The sequence below is a fragment of the Stegodyphus dumicola genome, chromosome 2 (assembly GCF_044657685.1).
Source record: "Stegodyphus dumicola isolate Sdum_Otavi_A_Nest chromosome 2, ASM4465768v1".
NCBI lineage: Eukaryota > Metazoa > Arthropoda > Arachnida > Araneae > Eresidae > Stegodyphus > Stegodyphus dumicola.
The window spans coordinates 258,319,788-258,340,377 of NC_140769.1; the positions used below are offsets into that span (position 1 = coordinate 258,319,788).

Sequence of the window (20,590 nt, forward strand, 5' to 3'; positions counted from 1 at the left end):
TGACAAAATCAACAACGAAAACGTGAGCAAATATTGAAACATGAAGCGGAAACATTCACTCAGATGACTTGAATCTTTAAGCAAGAATGCAAATGTACAAACATTTGGATACAGACGAAAAGTAAAGCACTTTAAATAATCAATCATTTCTAAACAGATGGTTTAAGCACTTAGGTTATTAATATTTATCAGTTCCAAGGAGTTCGTAGCCATGACAACACATGGTTAATGAAAGTTAAGTTCCAAAAAGCATAATGAGAGCTTCGAAAATTCTTAAGTTTCAAACAACAGTAGGATACAGCTTAAAAGAATGCTGAGTTTTTTTTTTATTTTGCTAATGTTTCTGATAATATATTGTTTGTCACGTCTTCAAATAATTACCAATGGCTGAGATGCGAAATCGTCTGAGATATCCCGAGCATTATTACCAAAAGAGGTAAGAAAATATTTTAAAGCAGTTTTCCTGGAAAACAATATTTTACTGATTTTTGAATATGAATTTATTTGTTATTCATTTTGCTATACATAATAATAACCTAAATTTCAGTCATTTATAAACGCAATATTTCTAGATAATGTTTAACTGAACAATTAAATAAAAGTTATATGTCAAACTTTATATCAATGAAAAGAATCTCATATTTATTATTTGCAAATGTTTGAGACGGTAACAGAAGTTTCTATTTCATTTCTGGCAATGACTATTTCATAATGTTTTGGTAGTTAAAAGAAGGCTTTGTTAAATTGTTTGCTGTCAAGGATAGAATAAAGGACTCTTTAGGATTTAAGATTTAAGATTAAGATTACATAAAAAACTGTGAAATATACGGATTTCAAAATATGTACATCAGTTTAATTTAATTTACAGATTTTATGGAACAAGTTGTAGAGACATTAGGATTTTTGGAAGCAAGTAAGATGAAAAATTAGCAACCGCCTTCGCCGGGAATCGAATCACGAACCTCTGAAATACCGGTAATTTGGTAATAAAGGTAATATTTAAAAGGAGTTTAAATGAAACATCAAGTCTTAATAATAAGTTTTAATGAAAGAAAAGTAAAGTTATGGCAAAGATTCTTGATTAAAGCAGCTAGCTCTTCATGTATTAATGTATATTCTGTTATTCAAGATAAACCGCGGCTTTTTACTCCCTTACCACCCATGGCCCTCTTAGCGCCAACAAAGGGGCACAGAGCGTATTCCTGCAAGTACACACTACGTGTAGAGACACCTATGAGACATAGCACACTACGATGCTGAGACACCTATGAGACATAGCACACTACGATGCTGAGACAACATATGAATTTTACTACATTAATTAGGATGTAGAGACATTGGGTTATTTTTGGAAGCAAGAGAGATGAAAAATTAGCAACCGCCTTCGCCGGGAATCGAACCGCGGACCTCTGGAATACCGGCCCAGCGTGCAGAACCACTACACCACGAAGGCACGCTAGGAAGACGGGAGAAATACCTTATATACTCCCCCTTTTAAAGGGCGACTGGGGTTTTTAGGGGACCCAATCGCCAAATCCTGGGTGAGGAGAATCATTATCCAACACTCTTTTAGTTCAGGCGCCACTATAGAGACATTAGTATTTTTGGAAGCAGGCAGGATGAAAAATTAGCAACCGCCTTCGCCGGGAATCGAACCACGGACCTCTGAAATAACGGCCCAGAGTGCAGAACCACTACACCACGAAGGCACGATAGGAAGGCGGGAGAAATACCTTATAAAGTTATTGGTTCTAGGACTTTCTGCCATCATTCTTTCAGGGCAATTCGCAAGCAGTTGATTTGCCGAGGGCAATTTTACCGTCAAGCAGAAATGAAATACCTAATAAAGGTTGCTTATAACATATATGAATAATTATAAAATATATGCTTTCTTGTTTACAAAAATGGCCACCTAGTCCTTATAACGGTTAGTGACACTAACTGCAGTAACTGCAGTACTGCTGGGATTCGAGTCTCGGACAAGGCATGGAAAGTGTTCGGATAGGCATAGATTGGTTCATAGTGTCCGTGCGGCGGGGAGCACTCAAAACACATCGCAAGCCGAAAGTCTTCTCGACAGGTTGGTGGTAGGGAAAGAAAGGTGGGAGACCCTCGGACCGTTCCCCGGGTGTTCTTTCTCAAAATTGGAACGGAAGCTTAACTGTTAACTAAGTTCAGTAATACCTCAATTACCTATAGTACTAGAAAGGTGCTTGCCCAGCTTCTACCTGTACCTGTTTACAAATATGGGACATAAAAAATTACATATAGTTAGTTAGAAACTTATACCAGTATCAAATACAACAAATTAGTCACATTTCATAATTATAGGCTAAACCTCTGAGATATTCTGTTATATTATCGTTTCTAAAATTATGTGGATGCCATGTTTACACAATTTGTGAAAATTTCTTGAAATTTTAATCAGCTAGTTTAGAGAAATTACTCAAACAAGCAGGAAATTCATATTTTTTTTAAATCTCAGTTCAAAATAGAATTACTCTAGCAGAAAATTAACAAATATATAGATAATAATTATTAATAATAAATAAATAATAAGTAATAATAATAAATAATTAATAATTAGTAATGATAAATTAATAAATATAGAGATAGATATACTAATAAGCTAACTTTCATCTTATGTGTAACGATACATTTGTATAAAATTGTAAACGAAAACGTTTCATATATTATTTCATATATTATTATCAGTTCTAGGTAATATTTTAGTAATCCTGGATGTGTTCATATTTTGTCAGACATTAAAGAATTTTTGATTAACAAACTCAATGACATAATTGGGCATAATGTCAAATCTGAAAGCTTTCAGATTTTTTTATTTTATTTCTTTATTTATTTTAATATTTTTATTTAAAATATTGTAAAGTGAAAAGAGGTTATAATTTTTTTAAAAATATTTTTTATATCTTCCTAATAGTGTTGTAATGACTAACGATTCTTCTGTTGTTTAAGTTGGGTTTGCTAACTCTCTCGCATAACATTTTCTACCATTGGTCGGTTGCTCATTATTCCGAAATCTTGTGCTTAAGGGAAGAAAGAGCTTCTACAAAGTTATGAACATAAAGTTGATTGAAGTATAATAATATCACAAGCAGTTTTAGATGTTTGAGACGATGATTTGATTATATAATTTGAAATAAATCTGCATGTTCATCTTTAATTATTGACTAGTCGCTTGCCTTGGAAGATAACAGACAGCAAGCAGCCTGTTGAGATTACCAGCATAGGTACAGCCAGATGTCTCCTTTAGTTCATAAGCTTCAGTGTTAACAGACCGTTAGATATCAGCGCGTTCTTGAAGGCATTCGTGATAGTTCATGATTTCAGAGCACATTTACCCAAAATGGACGAGGAAATCAACAGTTCAGGGAGGCTCGCGTTTTGAATGCCTTGAATTTTTAGAGAATTTTTAGAATTCTTAGCATTTTTAGAAGTCTTAGAATCAGAAGTTTTAAAATTTTTAGAACCTTGTGCTAAAATGCTAAAAGAAATATACGCGAGTAAATACGAATGTGATTATTGAATTCGATACATTTATGGATTACAAATCAATCTCTATGTTCAAATGTTTGGTCATAAAAGTGGTAAATCTTTGCTGATGTACGTAAAGCCAAGCCATTTTTATACTAGGCTATTTTAAAGAAATTTTAATTCACTTTTAAATTTAAATTTACAAGAGATATAAGTTGAAGTAACTAATGCTTGTAATGATACTGATTCTTGTACTGTGTTAATGCCAATGCTTAAGCATTATGTTTTGTACTTGGCACAGGGATTGCAGAGATACGAGAAGGCAAAAGAACTACGAGAAAGAACTTTATCATATACCATTTAGAAGCTGAGAATGCTCTGGTGCTGAAAAATCTTGAAAACAAAGCATTAAGCACTTTGCTAATATAGAATTATAGACGCAGAGGGAAATTTCAAATTGAAATAAAACACGCAGGACATAAAATTTCATATTAGATAATTCAAAAATAATTTAAGGTTTGCTTAGATGAATTATGTTTTATTCGCAACCTAGGCCAAATTAAGGTTGCTTGTTTTTCTAATTTGAATGTAGCAAGTTTGCACAAAATAAATTCATTTGAATAACAATAATTTATTGAATATATAATTTATTGAAAGAATTATGGAAAAATGAAATTACTTGTTGGAATCAGTTTTACACTGGGACAAATAATGAAATCTCACTGAGTATGCTTTCTTTCATAGGTACTATAATGATGATTTGGAGAAGGTGAAGAAAAAGAAAACGAACATCAGCAGATTTCGAAATTATCTTAGAAGTCTTTGCCAACAGTCACTTATAACAGGTAAAAATTTCAGAACTTAGTTAAAAGTGTTATTCTTGCAGCATACAGATTAAGACTTTCTTTAACTGCAAGGATAAAAAAATCGTAAACATGCGACTAAAGAATGAAACATTAATTTCAAGTTTTACATAAATATTTAAAATACAGGATAATTCTTAGATGTCATTATTTTTTTCATGAAAACGACCCGTTTTAAGAAATGCTTGATTTAATGCAAATACGAGAGTTAGGCAATATATTAAGAGAAAAAGGATTTTATGTACAGTACATCCTCGTTAATCCTCTGAGCGGTTTTCAGTGCAAATTTCCCAAAACTACTATGAGAACAAGTTATTATTTTTATTTTAATGTAAAAGCTCTCATGGTATTACATACCTGGATTTGTTTCATTTTGATATCTTGTTTTAATTTCTTTGACATATATTAATATGCACGTATATATGCGTTCTTACAGATATCACAAAAATATTCTAGGCCGTATATATACGGCGTTGCCGCTTAGAGGATTTTAATATGAATATGAATGTGAATATGAGAATGTGAATATGAATGTCCCAAGGGAGTTAAAAATTTCGTGTTAACTGGGGATTCAAATTTTATTTTTTGTAAAAATTAACCATTTACAATACCTAGGTACACTTTGCACAAACAAAAACAGGCCAGTTCTATATCTGCCGTTCTATTGGTCGAAATTTCACTTGCGTTTTCCATGTCTCAAAAGCTCAACTTACGATATATATTAGATTTATATATAGCATTTTTCTAACATAAGTATTTTGAAACAAAATCGGACTTTTTCTAAAATAACATACCAATTGTTTTCCATATTTCGATTCTAGGACTCAAATTATGCCAGTTTTGTAAAAATCACACGAGTAGTTTTTAAAAAATTAGCTCTCAAAATTTTAGTTATCCAATCCATGTTAATTGAATTTGATATATGTTTATTAACATAATTTTTTATTAAATTTATTTGATTCTTTCTTTCGCATTTCGAAATTTAGGTTCATTACAAATAAAATTCGCCCATTTTTTATGATTTATCTTTAAAATTTGAATTTTTAAATAATTTTTATAAATTTTTCGGAAAAAAGTTTGAATTATAATCTATAAAAGTTTTACAATCATCTTAAAGTAGATATATTTCTAAGCATACATACAGAAACTTAGAGATTTTAATTCAAAGTTTCCTAAGATATACGTGAATTTACCTTTTGGCGCGTTTTGAAGTTTGTCATATTCATTATAAGCAATAATAACGCCAAATGTGGTATACGCACTCTGTTAAAATTATTTGAAAGAAGAAACAATTCACGTTTTTTCTCCTTTGGTTCACAATGAAAGAAGGGAAAGGAAAAGAGGTTACTATAAATTAAGAAGTTCTCTACGTGAATTATTCTTGGAGCAAAACTTGAAAAAAAAAAAAAAAAAAAAAAAAAAAAAATAGTAGCTCTTTAAAAAGCATTACATATTTTTTTGTAGGTACTTCATTAAGCTGGTATATAAAAAATATAATATAAAAATTAAATTTAAAAAAAAAAAAAAAAAAAAAAAAAAAAAAAAAAAAAAAATTCTGAAATGTTTCAGATTTTAAATTACGTCCAAAGGGGCGTTTATTAACATTTTGTGTGTTACCTTTCTTTATTAAATATCATGTTCCTCGCACTTAAACCATAAGATCCAGTGCAACAGCAATATCGCAAAATAGTTTTAAAACGAGCATATCTTTAGAATTTCCGATACAGAGACTCACGCGCTGGAGATAAAAATGTTTTTTTCTGCACAACGTTGCCATTGCTCGCTTTGAAATCCTTGAGTTTGTTAATCAAAAATTCGTCAAAGTTTTAAAAAATAGGAAATCGATCATAAAACAAATTTCAAATTTCAAATTTGGTCTTCCACATGCTCATATTCGTTGGAGGATTACGTTATTCAAAATTCGATGACTCTATGTACCGTTATTTTATGACAATGTGAGAAATATACATACATTTACGCAGATTTTCATTATTTAATTTCTTCAAATATAATGCAGGACTCTAACATTTTATGGCAACAGTTTGAAAAGTGAACCGACATTTATGAGTCCGACGCAAAATGCCAAAACGAAACTAATAGTCCTTCGGGATTCAAATCCCTTTGGACTAAAAAAAGCCCCAAAATAAATTTTTTAGTTTCTCCATAAATTTCTCACCAAAAATTATAAAATTTTATGTCTAGACATAATTTGAGTAGAACTGAAATATGGAAAAACACTGGTATGTTATTTCAGAAGAAGTACTGTAGCATCTCTAATTGACAACTGGCAGGCAATATTAAGAAATTAGTTTTTTTTTTAAAGCCCAAAAGGGCCTTAGCCCGAATGGATGGATTTTACGTCGAAACGGGATTTTACGTCTTCCAACATAAACGGTGAATCACTTTTTCAAATTGTTGCCACCAAATATTCACACACTGCATTATTTAAAAAAAAATAAATAATTGGGAATTTGCATGCATGCATGCATATATGTTCCTCGCACTGTAAAAAATCGACGGTACCTAGAGCCATTAAATTTTGAATAATGTAAAAATTTGGTAAAATTTAATGAATTTTTGATTAACAAACTCAACGATTTCAAAGCGATCAGCAGCAAACCTGCACGAAAAAAACACATTTTTTGTCTCCAATTCACGAGACTACAAGAAACTCTAGATATATTGTTTTTAACTGTTTTGTCATTTGCTCTTCAATTGAATGTCATGAGTGCAAAAACCATGATATTTAATATATCAAGTTAACACAAGAAACTTTAATAATAAAAACACAAAAAAGTAGTTTAGAAAGCCATCTTTCTAAAAAAACTGAACACTGATATGATGAACTGAGAAAAGACTGAAAAGAACAGAGATGTTATGGCAACCTTTAGCTTGCATGAGGTATTCTAAACATATTAAGCTACACTTCTTTTAAAATTTTGTAATTTTGCTGTTGAACTGCATATGGCGTAAGTGCAATGAAAATGAAACTAAATGGGTTAGCGGTAAGAAGTCGAATAGCACACTGGTAGATTGCGAACTCATCGAGAGCGTAAAAAACTTCAACAAATCCTCTTGTGCGCTCCTTAAAATCTGAACCCTTTCAGATTATTTTTTTATATTGAATTTTAAATTTCTAAACAGATGAAAGTTGTCTCTCCAAAAAAGAAAAATTTGGAAAGACATATTTTATCTGACACTGAATGCGAGTTAAAAAAAAGTGGTAGTTGATACTTTATAAGGTATTTCTCCCACCTTATTAGCATGCCTTCGTAGTGTAGTGGTCAGCACGCTCGGCGCGTATTCGAGAAGTCCGTGATTCGAGTCCCGGAGAAGACGTTGCTCATTTTTCACCTCCCTTGCTTCCAAAATATGCCTAATGTCTCTACAACTTCAGCTTCTGCTTTTGCAGTAAATTTCTCAACTATTCGCACAGACGTAAAACTAAACCAATACTGATAAGAAATACTAAGAATTCTATAAAAGTTGTTTCGTCATAATTTTCTACTTAATTCTTTCTATTCAACATTGTTAAATAAGTAGCTTAACAATAGTCTCATATTGGGTAGGAGGGATTAAAGGGACTGCATATACAGTCTGAAACATTTCCGTTTGAATATTTATCAGATATTAAATTAATTTACATTCCTTGATACTTTTATTTATACATTTGCAATCAGCTGCAATAAAAATCACATTAACGTAAGTGCATAACTGATTATAAATCTTTTTTCTGTGCGAGGAAGTCTTATATGTATGGCACAAAACATCTTGCTTATTTCTTACTCCTTTACAGTGGTGGCCAAAATTGTGGACACTATGGAAATTTTTATGTTTTTGAACTTTGTATGTTTATAGGAAATGTTACGTTTCGCAAAATGCAAACTTGTATATATCATTTTAAGGGAATTTATTAGTGAATTCAATACAAAACACAAAATTCAATTATTTGCAATACAAAAAAAAAGTTATATGTACTAAATTAAGTTATATGTTAAATGTAAATATAAATAAAAAACACAGTTATGAAGTTGTTTGTAATGTCTAGCTTTCCTGGCCAATCACTGTTCTTGTTCTGAGAACCAATCAAATGTTAGTAACTGCCAGTAGACGCTGACATCATGTTTTCACTTGAAACAATTCATTATTTTGCTTTGTTCTGTAGAAGGAGGACCTGTTTCTTATACAGTGCAATTACAAGTAGGAATTTTTGTAAAAAGTTTTAATATTTAGTCAAGAAGCAATGACATCATATAAAAGAGTAGATTGGACACCTAGAAAGAGATGTAATATTATTGTGTTACGAGAAAGTGGTCTTTCCTATGCTGAAATTGCAAGACAGGTAGGTGGTTCAGTGACTACATCTGGAGTCCGAAAGTTTTGTTTACGATATCAGGAGACAAATTCAATACAAAACAAAGAAGAAAAAGGCCGAAAAAGGTGCACCACATCTATTGATGACAGAAGAATAAAAAGACTGTGTCTCCAAGATAGAAAAATGTCATCAGCGGCCATCAGAAGTGATCTGAATGATGCTGGTGTTTCTGTCAGTTTAAGAACAATCAGGAGAAGATTAACAGATGTTGGACTGAGAGGTAGAATTCCACGAAAAAAGCCTTATCTTAATTTTCGGCAACGAAAAAAAAAAAAAAAAAAAAAAAAAAAGACTACAGTGGGCAAAGGAACACATTAATTGGACAGATGATCAGTGGTCACAAGTTATATGGAGTGATGAAACTAAGATATCGTTATTCGGTAGTGATGGGCGAAAATATGTAAGACGTAGAATAGGAGAAGAGCTACATCCTGACTGCATTAAAGCAACTGTGAAGAACCCAGCTAGTGTTATGATTTGGTCATGTATGTCAGCAGATGGTATTGGTCGCCTTCATGTCATCGATGGGACACTGAATGCCAGAAAATACATTGACACTATTCTAGAACCAAAACTTCTACCTTCCATCAGAGATCTTTTCCAAACAATGCTTCGTTTATTTTTCAGCAGGATTCTGCTCCTTGCCACACGGCCAAAATATCGAAAGAGTGGTTTCGTACAAAGAGCATTAAATTATTGTCATGGCCAGGAAACAGTCCTGACCTCAATCCTATCGAAAATTTGTGGCACCGTTTGAAAACTCTTGTCGGAATGAGGCGTCCATCAAATAAAAGGTAACTAATTGAGGCTATAATTGTTTCCTGGCATCATGTAATAACGAAAGAAGAGCTTAAAACTCTTGTCAGCTCAATGAAACGTCGATGTGAAGCTGTAGTCAAAAATAAAGGGTACCCTACCAAGTACTGATAACTCACTGCAATCATCACTATCTAATGTATATCGATAACTATTATCGTTTAACTTTTTTGTATTGCAAATAATTGAATTTTGTGTTTTGTATCGAATTCAGTAATAAATTCTCTTTAAAAAATATATATACAAGTTTGCATTTTGTGAAACGTAACGTTTTCTATAAGCATACAAAATTCAAAAACATAAAAATTTCCAAAAGTGTCCACAATTTTGGCCACCACTGTATATTCGTCAGCATTTGAGTGATATAACAATAGGCAGATATTTAGTGAAAAATGCTTTCAATGAAAAATTGTTCCCTGTAGGTTTCCCAGTCATTGCTTCAACTCGAAGCGTAACCCGCAAATTAGTCAAGACAATTGTTTTCATCATCTGTACTGCGGGATTCCTGTATCAAACATCTGATTTTCTTCGTATGTATATGGCATACCCAACAATGGTAGATGTGCAGTTAGAGAATCCAGATACAGTAGAGTTACCAGCAGTTACGATTTGCAACAAGAACATGTAAGTATCATGATATTCTTTAAACTGTTACTTCTCTTTTGGAATAGTTTAAAGTAAGATAAATATAAGCCCTGAAAGCAAAAATGTTTAAGAGATGTAGTTGAAAGTTGCTGACTAATTTAGGTTTTGACAGCAGACTGAATTTTATTTTTCACTCGTGAAAGCAAACCCTCTGAAATTTTCTAATTCAATGAAAAACGAATTTCTTATTCTTTAAACTGTTACTTATCTTTTAGAATAGTTTAAAGTAAGATAAATATACGCCCTGAAAGCAAAAATGTTTAAGAGAAGTAGTTGAAAGTTGCTGACTAATTTAGTTTTTGACAGCAGACTGAATTTTATTTTTTACTCGTGAAAGCAAACCCTCTGAAATTTTCTAATTCAACGAAAAACGAATTTCTTATTCTTTAAACTGTTACTTATCTTTTAGAATAGTTTAAAGTAAGATAAATATACGCCCTGAAAGCAAAAATGTTTAAGAGAAGTAGTTGAAAGTTGCTGACTAATTTAGTTTTTGACAGCAGACTGAATTTTATTTTTTACTCGTGAAAGCAAACCCTCTGAAATTTTTTCATTCTTCGAAAAAGAATTTCTTATTCTTTAAACTGTTACTTATCTTTTGGAATAGTTTAAAGTAAGATAAATATACGCCCTGAAAGCAAAAATGTTTAAGAGATGTAGTTGAAAGTTGCTGACTAATTTAGTTTTTGACAGCAGATTGAATTTTATTTTTTACTCGTGAAAGCAAACCCTCTGAAATTTTTTCATTCAACGAAAAAGAATTTCTTATTCTTTAAACTGTTACTTATCTTTTGGAATAGTTTAAAGTAAGATAAATATACGCCCTGAAAGCAAAAATGTTTAAGAGAAGTAGTTGAAAGTTGCTGACTAATTTAGTTTTTGACAACAGAATTTTATTTTTCATTCGTGAAAGCAAACCCTAACCTTTCATTCTACGAAAAAAGAATTTTTTTTGCGCAAGAAAGAATAAAACTTTAAAGTCTACCTTTTATATAATGTACCGGATATAAATTTTGCGATTTTTAAATACTATGTCTTTCATCTAAGTTTTCCGGTAAAGTTGAATTGCAGTAAAACTCTTAAGTTATACTTAAGAGTTAATAATAATAATTATGGAATACAAAATTATGGAATATAAATTATGGAAATAATTATGGAAACATTCCAACTGCAAAGTATTGCATTTGCAAGTAGTAACACATTGCAAAGTATGTTTCATTGCAAAAGTTACAAAGCTATAAAATCTTTACATCTTTATAATACTGATATTTTTAAATGTCTTAGAAGAAAAACTAAGTAGTAGATGACAGAAGTTTATTACTTTTTGTTCTTCATTGCCTTTTATTTTTATTTTTATGTTCTGACTGAAAAAAAAAAAAACCTTGATTTTTTAAGGAACAGTCGCATTCCATCTTGCCCTGTGCTGTGGTATCACGTGTGAAGTATTATGAACTGTTGCGCTACATCATGGCATCTTGCGCTGTGTCGTGGACTTGCACTGTGCTGTGTCACTTTCGCAGTGTTGTGGCATCTTGTGCTGTGCACCGGAAGGACTTCTTACGGAGTTTCGAAAATTCAGAATAGAATAACTGTAGCAAATGCATCAACAGGTGCATATTAGTACATAAATAACCTCTCCAAGATGTGCAGACACTTGATATATTCATCTAGTGTATTACAGATTGTGGTTCATTCGTTTTGCGACGCGCAGGCAGGCAGTTATTTTAAGCTAATTGTGCAACGAACAAATTTTCTGACTTTTTGACGATTTTCTTTGATATTTCGTACATAATCTTCGATCCACCATCGAGTCACATTTAGCGAATTCTTCAATGCAGCAATCCTCCTGTTTACAGTGAATGCTACGCTTGCTTTAGCTTATCACCTAGCGTTATGATTGCCGCCTAAAATGAAATCGTCAGTTGCGTGATGAAGCCAATGATAAACGCAAATTGGAGAAAACTTCTGTGTATTCTTATGCGCCTTTTTGTTATATTTGTTATAGCTACCGTGCCTGTGCCATGACGGGCCACCTGGATAACTTTATGCTTTACGTTTTTGATGCTTTCTAATTATGCAGAGGCACGTGCGTCACTCTTCTACATAGTCCATAAATATGACTGCTTGCATGATGTTTGCAGACTTTTCCAAATAGCCATAAACAATTTTAAAAGCTTGCTTAACACAGAAATTCAAAATGGCGTCTTATAACAAAACGAGTAAAAATTGTCCAACCATTTTATGAAGTTCTACTTGGTCTGATATTAGAACCTAGTCCTATAACCTTACTACACAAGTAGCGAGTCATCGTTATGTCTAATATGTCTTGAAGGATGTATCTCCTAAAGGAAATTCTCCATGTGAGAAGAAACTTGTCGGAGAAAGAAAAAAGGAGCACTTTACTTTCCGAGAGAGGAAATGAAAATCCTTGCGATAGCGTTAGCGAAACGATAGATACTGTGCTGCGAAGAAAGGGGGTTCCAAGAAGGCGTCAGCTCGTGGTTGGGCTACATCACGTGTGGTGTGCACGTTGCTTCATCGTTCATGGAGAGGGGAAAGTTAATTTTCCTGTGTTTCAAACATCTCCAATTCTCTCTAAGAGTCAAAATTCCTCAGCTTAAATACACTACAAGCTGATTTGCATTCTGATGAAGCATACAGAAAGAAGTTGAAGTAATGATCAAAATCATATGAATTCTGCATTATGTAAATAATTTCAGTGAAATTATGTATAATTTGTAGTACCACTTGTGTAACGTAACATGAAAGGCCTCAAGAGTGTGAAGCTTTCGCCGAGAAAAATAAGGTTACAGAGGCAAATCCGTTTAACAAGAGCTAATTGCTATCTCATCAATTTGGCGAGATAGCGCCAAATTAACGATGGTTTTGGCGAGTAATTTTTATCACCAAATTTACTGAATCACCAAACGTTGCTATATTCGACGACCATTAGACGATATTTTGGTCTGATCCCTATATAAGTGTAACTGGTCCGACGGGTATCTTGTAACTTTTTCCGACCCTATGTAACTGTAATTGTGTATGCCTTCCAGCACTTTCGAGAAATCCAAGGTACTGGAAGTTTCTCGGCGGACAGGGTAAAACTCTACAACACAAAGAGAACAACAGTCTTCAGTTCAACTTAGAGTACTCAGAGATGACAGTGCGAGTTTTCCAATTGTTTTGTGTTTGACATTCTTAATGGTTTAAAGTGGTAACTTCTGGTTATGCTCTGTCATAATCAGAAGAGTTGTACGAGTACTTTTGTGAAAAGATCCAGAACTGCAAAGTATGTATATCTTTTTGGAAAATAAATTTTATCACTTTATCATAGGTTCTGTGTGCATTCACGCACATAACACAATGGTTACTTTATCATAAGAACTTTAAAAAATAAACAAAAACGAGTAGAGCAACAAAACAGTTTAGGGAAGATTTCTGAAGATTACTCGCAAAAGTAATGAATGCAGTCCTTTAAATGATATACCACTGAAAACGATTTCTCAAAATAAATGATCTTTAGTGAAGATTTTAAGAATGACGAAAGATTTTCAAGAATACGAATTCTTAACGAAGCATATATCATGCTCAGAATCACTGGAATTTCAGCAATTCAAAAATTAAGCTTCAGAGTCTCCTTGTTTTCCGACAACCCACACAATACGATATAAAACATGGATTTAGATATTATCGTATACTGTATGCATCATCATACACGTACTAGTCAACTCAAATATCCGATCTTGGTCAAAAGCCTAAGAATTTGAAACCTTTGTAGACGAGGATAACACGAGATACGCATCAGCGTAGAAATATATATATATATATATATATCCAATTTTTTCCAATGGCAGATTGTGAACAATTACAAATGTAACCCAGTCCATTAATCTATAAAAGGACGGATGTAGTGTTCTCTTTATTATGGAGGCACCTAATAGGTGGGCCACCATCGCCTTTCCTATGAACGGACGGAGAGTTACAACCATGCCTTATCCGGGATTCGAACCCAGGGCCTTCGGCATCGCAGTCAGCTTCCCTGACCACTATACCGACTGCGCGGCGTGTAGAAATATATTAGTGATCGAATATTTTGCTGCATACTTCTAAAATGGCGTCTGGAATAGAAACTGTCAAAGCAGTATGAAACAGAAATTTAAAGCTCTTGGCTATGATTATTGATCTATATGAATATTGCGTGCTTTACTGTAAAATAATGATTTTTATGAATCTTAAATCTTTGTCATTTTTGACGCATTCATCTGATTTTGACAGTCCTTATACCAGTGGTCTCAAACTCAAATTACATGCGGGCAGATGGCACGATCTAAAAAGAAAAAGGCCAGACAAAGAAGAGCGAGACCTTTTTTTAACAAAATAAATTTTTTTATCAAAAAATAAAAAACATTTTAAATAAATTTTCAATTTCACTTACTAAATATTGTTATGAAATGTCCAGCTGCGGTAAGACAGCTTCCCAGCAAAGCGTTGTCGGGGTTGCCAGAAAGTGGCAGAGAAAAGCAGGGTTGCCAGATTTGAAGCAAAATCGCCCATTTGGCGACAAAGTTCGCGATATGCCATTGACGCGGCGAGAACGTTCTAGAATGCATTACTGGGGATTTCCCTCGGGAATGTTCTCAAAGGTAGGTTAAAACTATACATACCCTGCCTGTAGTATTAGTGTGTTGAGTCCAGTATTAGTGTCTTGAGTTCAAAAGTTAGCTCGAGAGCGATCTAAAGTCTTGAATACTGGTAGTGCGATACGGAGTTCGAATACCGGCGAACGAGCTGGCTGCATGGGCGTTTTCGTGATTTTCCCAATGTGCAACGTATTCTGTCTGTCTATGAGAAGAATAGCTCCCACCACACTGTCTGGCGGGTGGCGGTTGCTATAGCAACAGGTCTAGTAAATTACAAATAGGAGCGAACCAAAGGTTGCTAATTCGTCTTTAAATGCGCCAAGATGGCAAACTGAAAAGTAAATCTTCAAGACCCTCCTACGGAAAATGGGTCAAGACTCGTTTCTATGGCAAAGGACAGCTGAAGACTAATTGGCGAGAGCTTTTCTTATGTTATACAGACTGTGTGCGAGCCAGGTTTTCTTAGCAAGTCCACCGCGAAAGCAGCCGTCCCTTTAGTCAGATACCCCTCGAATGCTTTGCCATAATCGAATAAACCAAACCAAACACCCCGGAAACGCAGTTGTTCTTGGTGCAAAAGTTCGTAACTGAGCTTATTTATTTTTTAAAAAGTACGAATTAAAAGTTAAAAAGTCTGTATCTTCAAATATTTTAATAACCTTTATATCACATTATAAATTAATTAGTTCCATTTAGAGATTTTGTTATTCATGTTCATTTTCAGTGGTAACGAAAATAATATAAGATATGACTTCAGATAACAAAATATTTAAATATTTGCAGCAAATACATAATTAAAATATATTTACGGGCAGCATAAAATAGCTTTGAGGGCCGCCGGTTTGAGACACTGCCTTAAAATAGTTTACATTATCAACATTTTAAATTGAAAACATGTCTTATAAACATTGTGCACGATGAATATTATACTTACCGAAAATATTAATTTTGTAATAGTTAATACTTCAGCTATTTTATAAACTATGAAAATTTTCCTTTTCCAGACTTCGTCGCAAGGCGTTTTGCCGAGTTTTACCAGATGAATGTGAATGGGGTTTCAAGAATCGGACAGAATTTTGTTCAATTTTTCCGAAGTTTTGCATATCCTACGAGAGTGATGAAGATATAGTATTTGCGGTCAGTAAATAATTTTATAAAAAAACAAATATTAGAAATACGTCTGATTGTAACTGCAATGAGTTAAAAATAGCTCTTTAAATATGTAGGCCATTTATCATCTAATTTATCACTTCAATAATAATTCAGAAACATTCATTAAATGAATTCAATTTGACCAATTCGTTAATCATTATGCCTTATTTGTTTTCTACTTCTTGCTCCTTTTAAACAAATTTTCAGTTGCAATTAATGTAACATGAATACGGGCCAGTCTTCTTTAGAAAATCCTCTACGAAGACACCTCTTCCATTAGCCTAACGTGTTTTTGATATTCGGACAATCAACCAAATCCGTTGGGATAATTATAATTGGACATTTTCCCCATCTCCCTCTTAAAAATAACCTAAAACTCTGGCATTCGAACTGAAAGGTGGTGGACGATAATTCGTTAGCACAAGGATTTGACTCCCTAATCAATAGTCTTAGTGTGAAAAATATGTAATATGACCCTCTGTGAAAAATATGTAATATTTTGTGTTCAAAACGCGCCAAGAGATGACACCGATGCTTGTTTGTCGCGTCTTCTCGTGGCCACTTCTGTTGAGTTTTTTGATTGAGTTCTGAGATGCCGCCAAGGGATGTGAATTAAGCGGCTTTTCTGAGTAAATAATACATTTTTGTGATACAGTCCACTTTGATGTTTTTGTGTACAGTGATTTATTTTAATTATGAGTTTTACTGAGCTATTGACGGGACCACATGTAGGGTTCTTACCTATCCTGGAATTCCGGGATTCTCCCGGAATTGAAGCCTGAAAATTAAAATCTCCCGGCTTCCGGAAGGAATTTAAATATATTCCTAGAATATCAAGTTTCTCGAAAATAACGACGAAATGGTTGAGAACATCAAAAATCACACGACTGCGCGCAGCACCCAAAGAACGTCTATGTCAATACATATTCTTTATAGCAGCGAACTACATTGAGTGGTGAGTAAGCACCTTACGGAATGAGTAGTGGTTTCATAACGGCGTGTCGCGAGCACGCGCCCTCATCTCCCCTCACCCTCTCATTTTCAATCCATTCTTTCATTTATTGTTATTTTTAAACATTTAGACACCAAATCTTTACCTCTTTGCCGAACCCTCTTTTTGATGATAATACTAATCTTTGATAGTGTGGGGATAAAGGCTCCAAGCCTAAGTGCCTCGTAAATGAACCCTTCCTTGGTCCAATTAGCTAGCTATCCACAAACAAGTGCATATTTTGGAATTATTTAAATGTTTTCATAATAATATCTAGTGAAAAAAATATTCTGATTCTGCAAGTAAACAAGTGCCACAAACGGAGACAAAATATTCGACGTCGTTTCAAGACAAGTGGTTAACTCAATTTGATGAATGAAGAGAGACAACTTTAACGGAGAACGTAAAGTTCGTCGGAAAACAGTACGAGAATGTTAGAGCTTTAACTGTACATTCCCAAAGCAAGAAACACCAGACGTTAATATTGAATAGGGATTCATCGCAATCGGTTTTCGAACTTTTTCATGAAGAAATCTTCAGAAGAACAGGACAATATATCAGCAATTGAAATTACTTCAGTCTATCATAGGATTAAGCACCATCATAGTTTTAATAACCATTATTGCACAAACAAATTGTTATAGCGCTCTATTTCCAGATTCTTCTTTGGCAAAAAAAAAAAAAAAAATTCTTGTGGTAGAGCAAAATGTACAGGTATTTGCGAGAGTGTGCTTCCTCCTGCAGCTCAAAAAATACGAAAAAAAAAAAACTTTTTTCTTCTCCCGGATTTTGACAGCCGAGGTGGTAACGCTATTCACATGCCTAAGTTCTCATCTTTCGTCCTTGATCGAGGCGCAGAAGGTAGGCAATCCAACTGTTCATTCAACTGTTCATGCATTGGCTGTTTGTTCAGACACTGGTATTCTGCCGTGCTAGAGGAATAATAGGGGTGTTCGAGATCAAATTTTATACGACCAGTTGTCAGGACTTGTGTTTCTCTTGATTTGCTTTGGAAACATGAATGATCCTGAATAGGAACAGGGAGCTTACTCAAGCTATGTTCCAGAAGGTGTGAAGTAGACAACATGAGCAGGAAGGGTATACGAAATCTCTTATTTTCAATACTGTACAGGCACTTCCGAACTTCGGAATACAGAGACCAACCACTTGTGGTCTGAACGTAAGAACTACTAAGTAAAACTCTAACTAAAAGCTAACTTTGAATTAGTATACAAATGCTTAGCTCTAAGACTGGCCTTTATTTAAAAGGGGGTACATATGTAGTACGTCGAGCTGCTGAAACTACGATACGTTTGCAAATATCAAGAGGGCTAAACCTCTGGCCTTAAAGGCAACCAGCAACCGAGTGAAAACTCGTAAAACTACAGTGGCAAGCGGATTGCTTCCTAAAACTCCTTCTCTCTCTCTCGCTTGGCAAAAAGCCTCAACTTAAGTACTTGGGCGTTAGCAAGACAATTTGCATAAACAAGTTAAAGCATTTAATTCTAGCCGGAAGTAGAAAATAAGAAATGATAGTACAGTTTTAAAATAAAATAAATGTTAGTAAAACTTAGGATCCTTACACAGTTAGTACGATTTATAACTATAAAGCCACTGGTGGAAGTTATGGAATCCCGCCAATGGAATTTGTTCTTGTTCTATATTGAGTTATAATACTTTATTTTACTAATTAACCTCATTATTTAGGAATTTAAGAAGATTCTTGCATTTTTAGAGACCAATTACGTGGCGCATTATTAACTTCGTACCAGACTTGAAATTATTGAAAAACGTGGGGCAGCGTCAGAATGATCTTATAAAATACTGTAAAGTTAAGTTAAACGGAACTCAAGCTTGCAAGTAAGTTAATCCTTTTACATGTGTATACATCATTCTATTTAAACTAAAACAATTAATTTTTCAGTTTTATTACGCATGCTCTGTATATTATAAAAGTTTAATTACGATTTTGTTAATGCTGGCTTAGATTAACTTGAATTTAATTGTTTTGAAATCAAGGAATTTGTTTGGATTTGCTTAAGATATTTTGATCGTTTTTAGTTAACTATTTTTATGTGCTGTTTCAGAGAGGCTTTCCGTCTCTAACTATAAGGCCAAAATAAGAGCTCCCCAACGGGGTTGGACCCACTGAGGTCGGAGAAATTTTATAGGATCAAGGGAGAAATTTTATAGGGTCATTTATGGTCAAGGGGAGAAATTTTATAGGGTCATTTATGGTCAAGGGGAGAAATTTTATAGGGTCATTTATGGTCAAGGTTCAAGCTAAGAACGAGTCCGCGTGACTCAGTCGCTCTGGGGAAAGCCCCTGGGAACACTGCATTACGTGCCACATGAGAAACTACAGTGGATGGACAAAAATATGGAAACACCTTGTGAAATGCATGTTTGAAAAGAAAGATTGATTTTAATAAAATATGTAGGTGGCGCTGGCGTTTTTGACCACTGACGCCACCTATACAACTTCGTAAATGTGCTAAACTGTTCAGTTGTTGTCGGAGTACTGTTATGTGAGGTTGTCATTGCATTATGTCAGAGTTAACTGACTTCGAATGTGGTCAAATTGTTGGAGCACGTATGGTAGGTGCTTTACTTCCGTAAGCAAGGTAGCCGAGGTGTTTAGTGTTTCAAGAGGTACTGTATCGAAGATTTATTCCGCATATTTGAAAAGCGGAAAAACATCATCTGCTAAATCACAGCGCGGATGAAAGTGTGTCCTGAGTGATCGTGACAGACGATCATTAAGGGCAATTGTGACGAAAAATAAGACCACAAATGCAAAAGTTACTGCTGAAATGAATGTTGTGTTACCGAACAATGTGAGTACCAAAACAATTAGAAGGGAGCTTCATAAACAGGGAATTGCTGGCCGTGCTGCAATTGAGAAGCCACTCATCAGTGATGCTAATGCCCATAACAGGAAAAGGTGGTGTTTAAGTCATAAAGCCTGGACTATAGAGCAGTGGAAGCGAGTAATATGCTCTGATGAGTCTTCTTTCACATTGTTTCCCACTTCTGGCCGAGTTTACGTCTGGAAAACGCCATCTCAAGCCTATAATACAGACTGCTTGTTGCCAAGAGTGAAACATGGCGGGGGTTCTGTTATGGTTTGGGCAGCCATATCGTGGTTCTCTGCTAGCCCCATGATAACTGTGTCAGGGCACATGACTTCCAAGACTTATGTGAACATTTTGGCCGATCAAGTTCATCCCATGGTACAAACTTTGTTCCCCGATGGTGAGGGTGTCTTCCAAGACGACAAAGCCCCTGTTCACACAGCTCACATTGTCCAGGACTGGTTTTCTGAGCACGAGGATGAGTTGTTCCACCTTCCCTGGCCACCACAGTCACCAGACCTGAATATTATCGAACCTTTGTGGTCTACATTGGAACGGAAGTGCGTTCTTGTTATCGACGGCCAACATCGTTATCTGAACTTGCCACCGTTTTGCAGGAAGAATGGTATAATATCCCCTTGGCAAACATACAGGAACTGTATTTATCCATTCCTAGAAGACTGCAAGCTGTTTTGGATGCCAACGGGTTTCCTACACCATATTAAGCAAAGAAACATGTTTTTTTAAAGGTGTTTCCA

At 34.3% G+C, this 20,590-nt stretch overlaps 1 protein-coding gene and 1 non-coding gene across 2 annotated transcripts in view; one reads left to right on the forward strand and one right to left on the reverse strand.

Annotated features, from left to right (window-relative positions):
- The first annotated feature begins 283 nt into the window (after positions 1-283).
- LOC118201209 (acid-sensing ion channel 2-like) overlaps positions 284-20,590 on the forward strand; it is a 68,965-nt gene continuing 48,658 nt past the window's right edge. The window contains exons 1-5 of the mRNA XM_035373265.2: positions 284-436; positions 4,240-4,340; positions 9,972-10,173; positions 15,839-15,971; positions 18,713-18,837. Of these exons, the coding sequence (XP_035229156.1) occupies positions 384-436; positions 4,240-4,340; positions 9,972-10,173; positions 15,839-15,971; positions 18,713-18,837 (614 nt within the window). The 5' untranslated portion in view covers positions 284-383. The remainder of the gene's footprint in view (positions 437-4,239; positions 4,341-9,971; positions 10,174-15,838; positions 15,972-18,712; positions 18,838-20,590) is intronic.
- TRNAN-GUU (transfer RNA asparagine (anticodon GUU)) lies at positions 1,636-1,709 on the reverse strand. Its single transcript has one exon. It is a non-coding gene; the product is annotated as a tRNA-Asn (tRNA).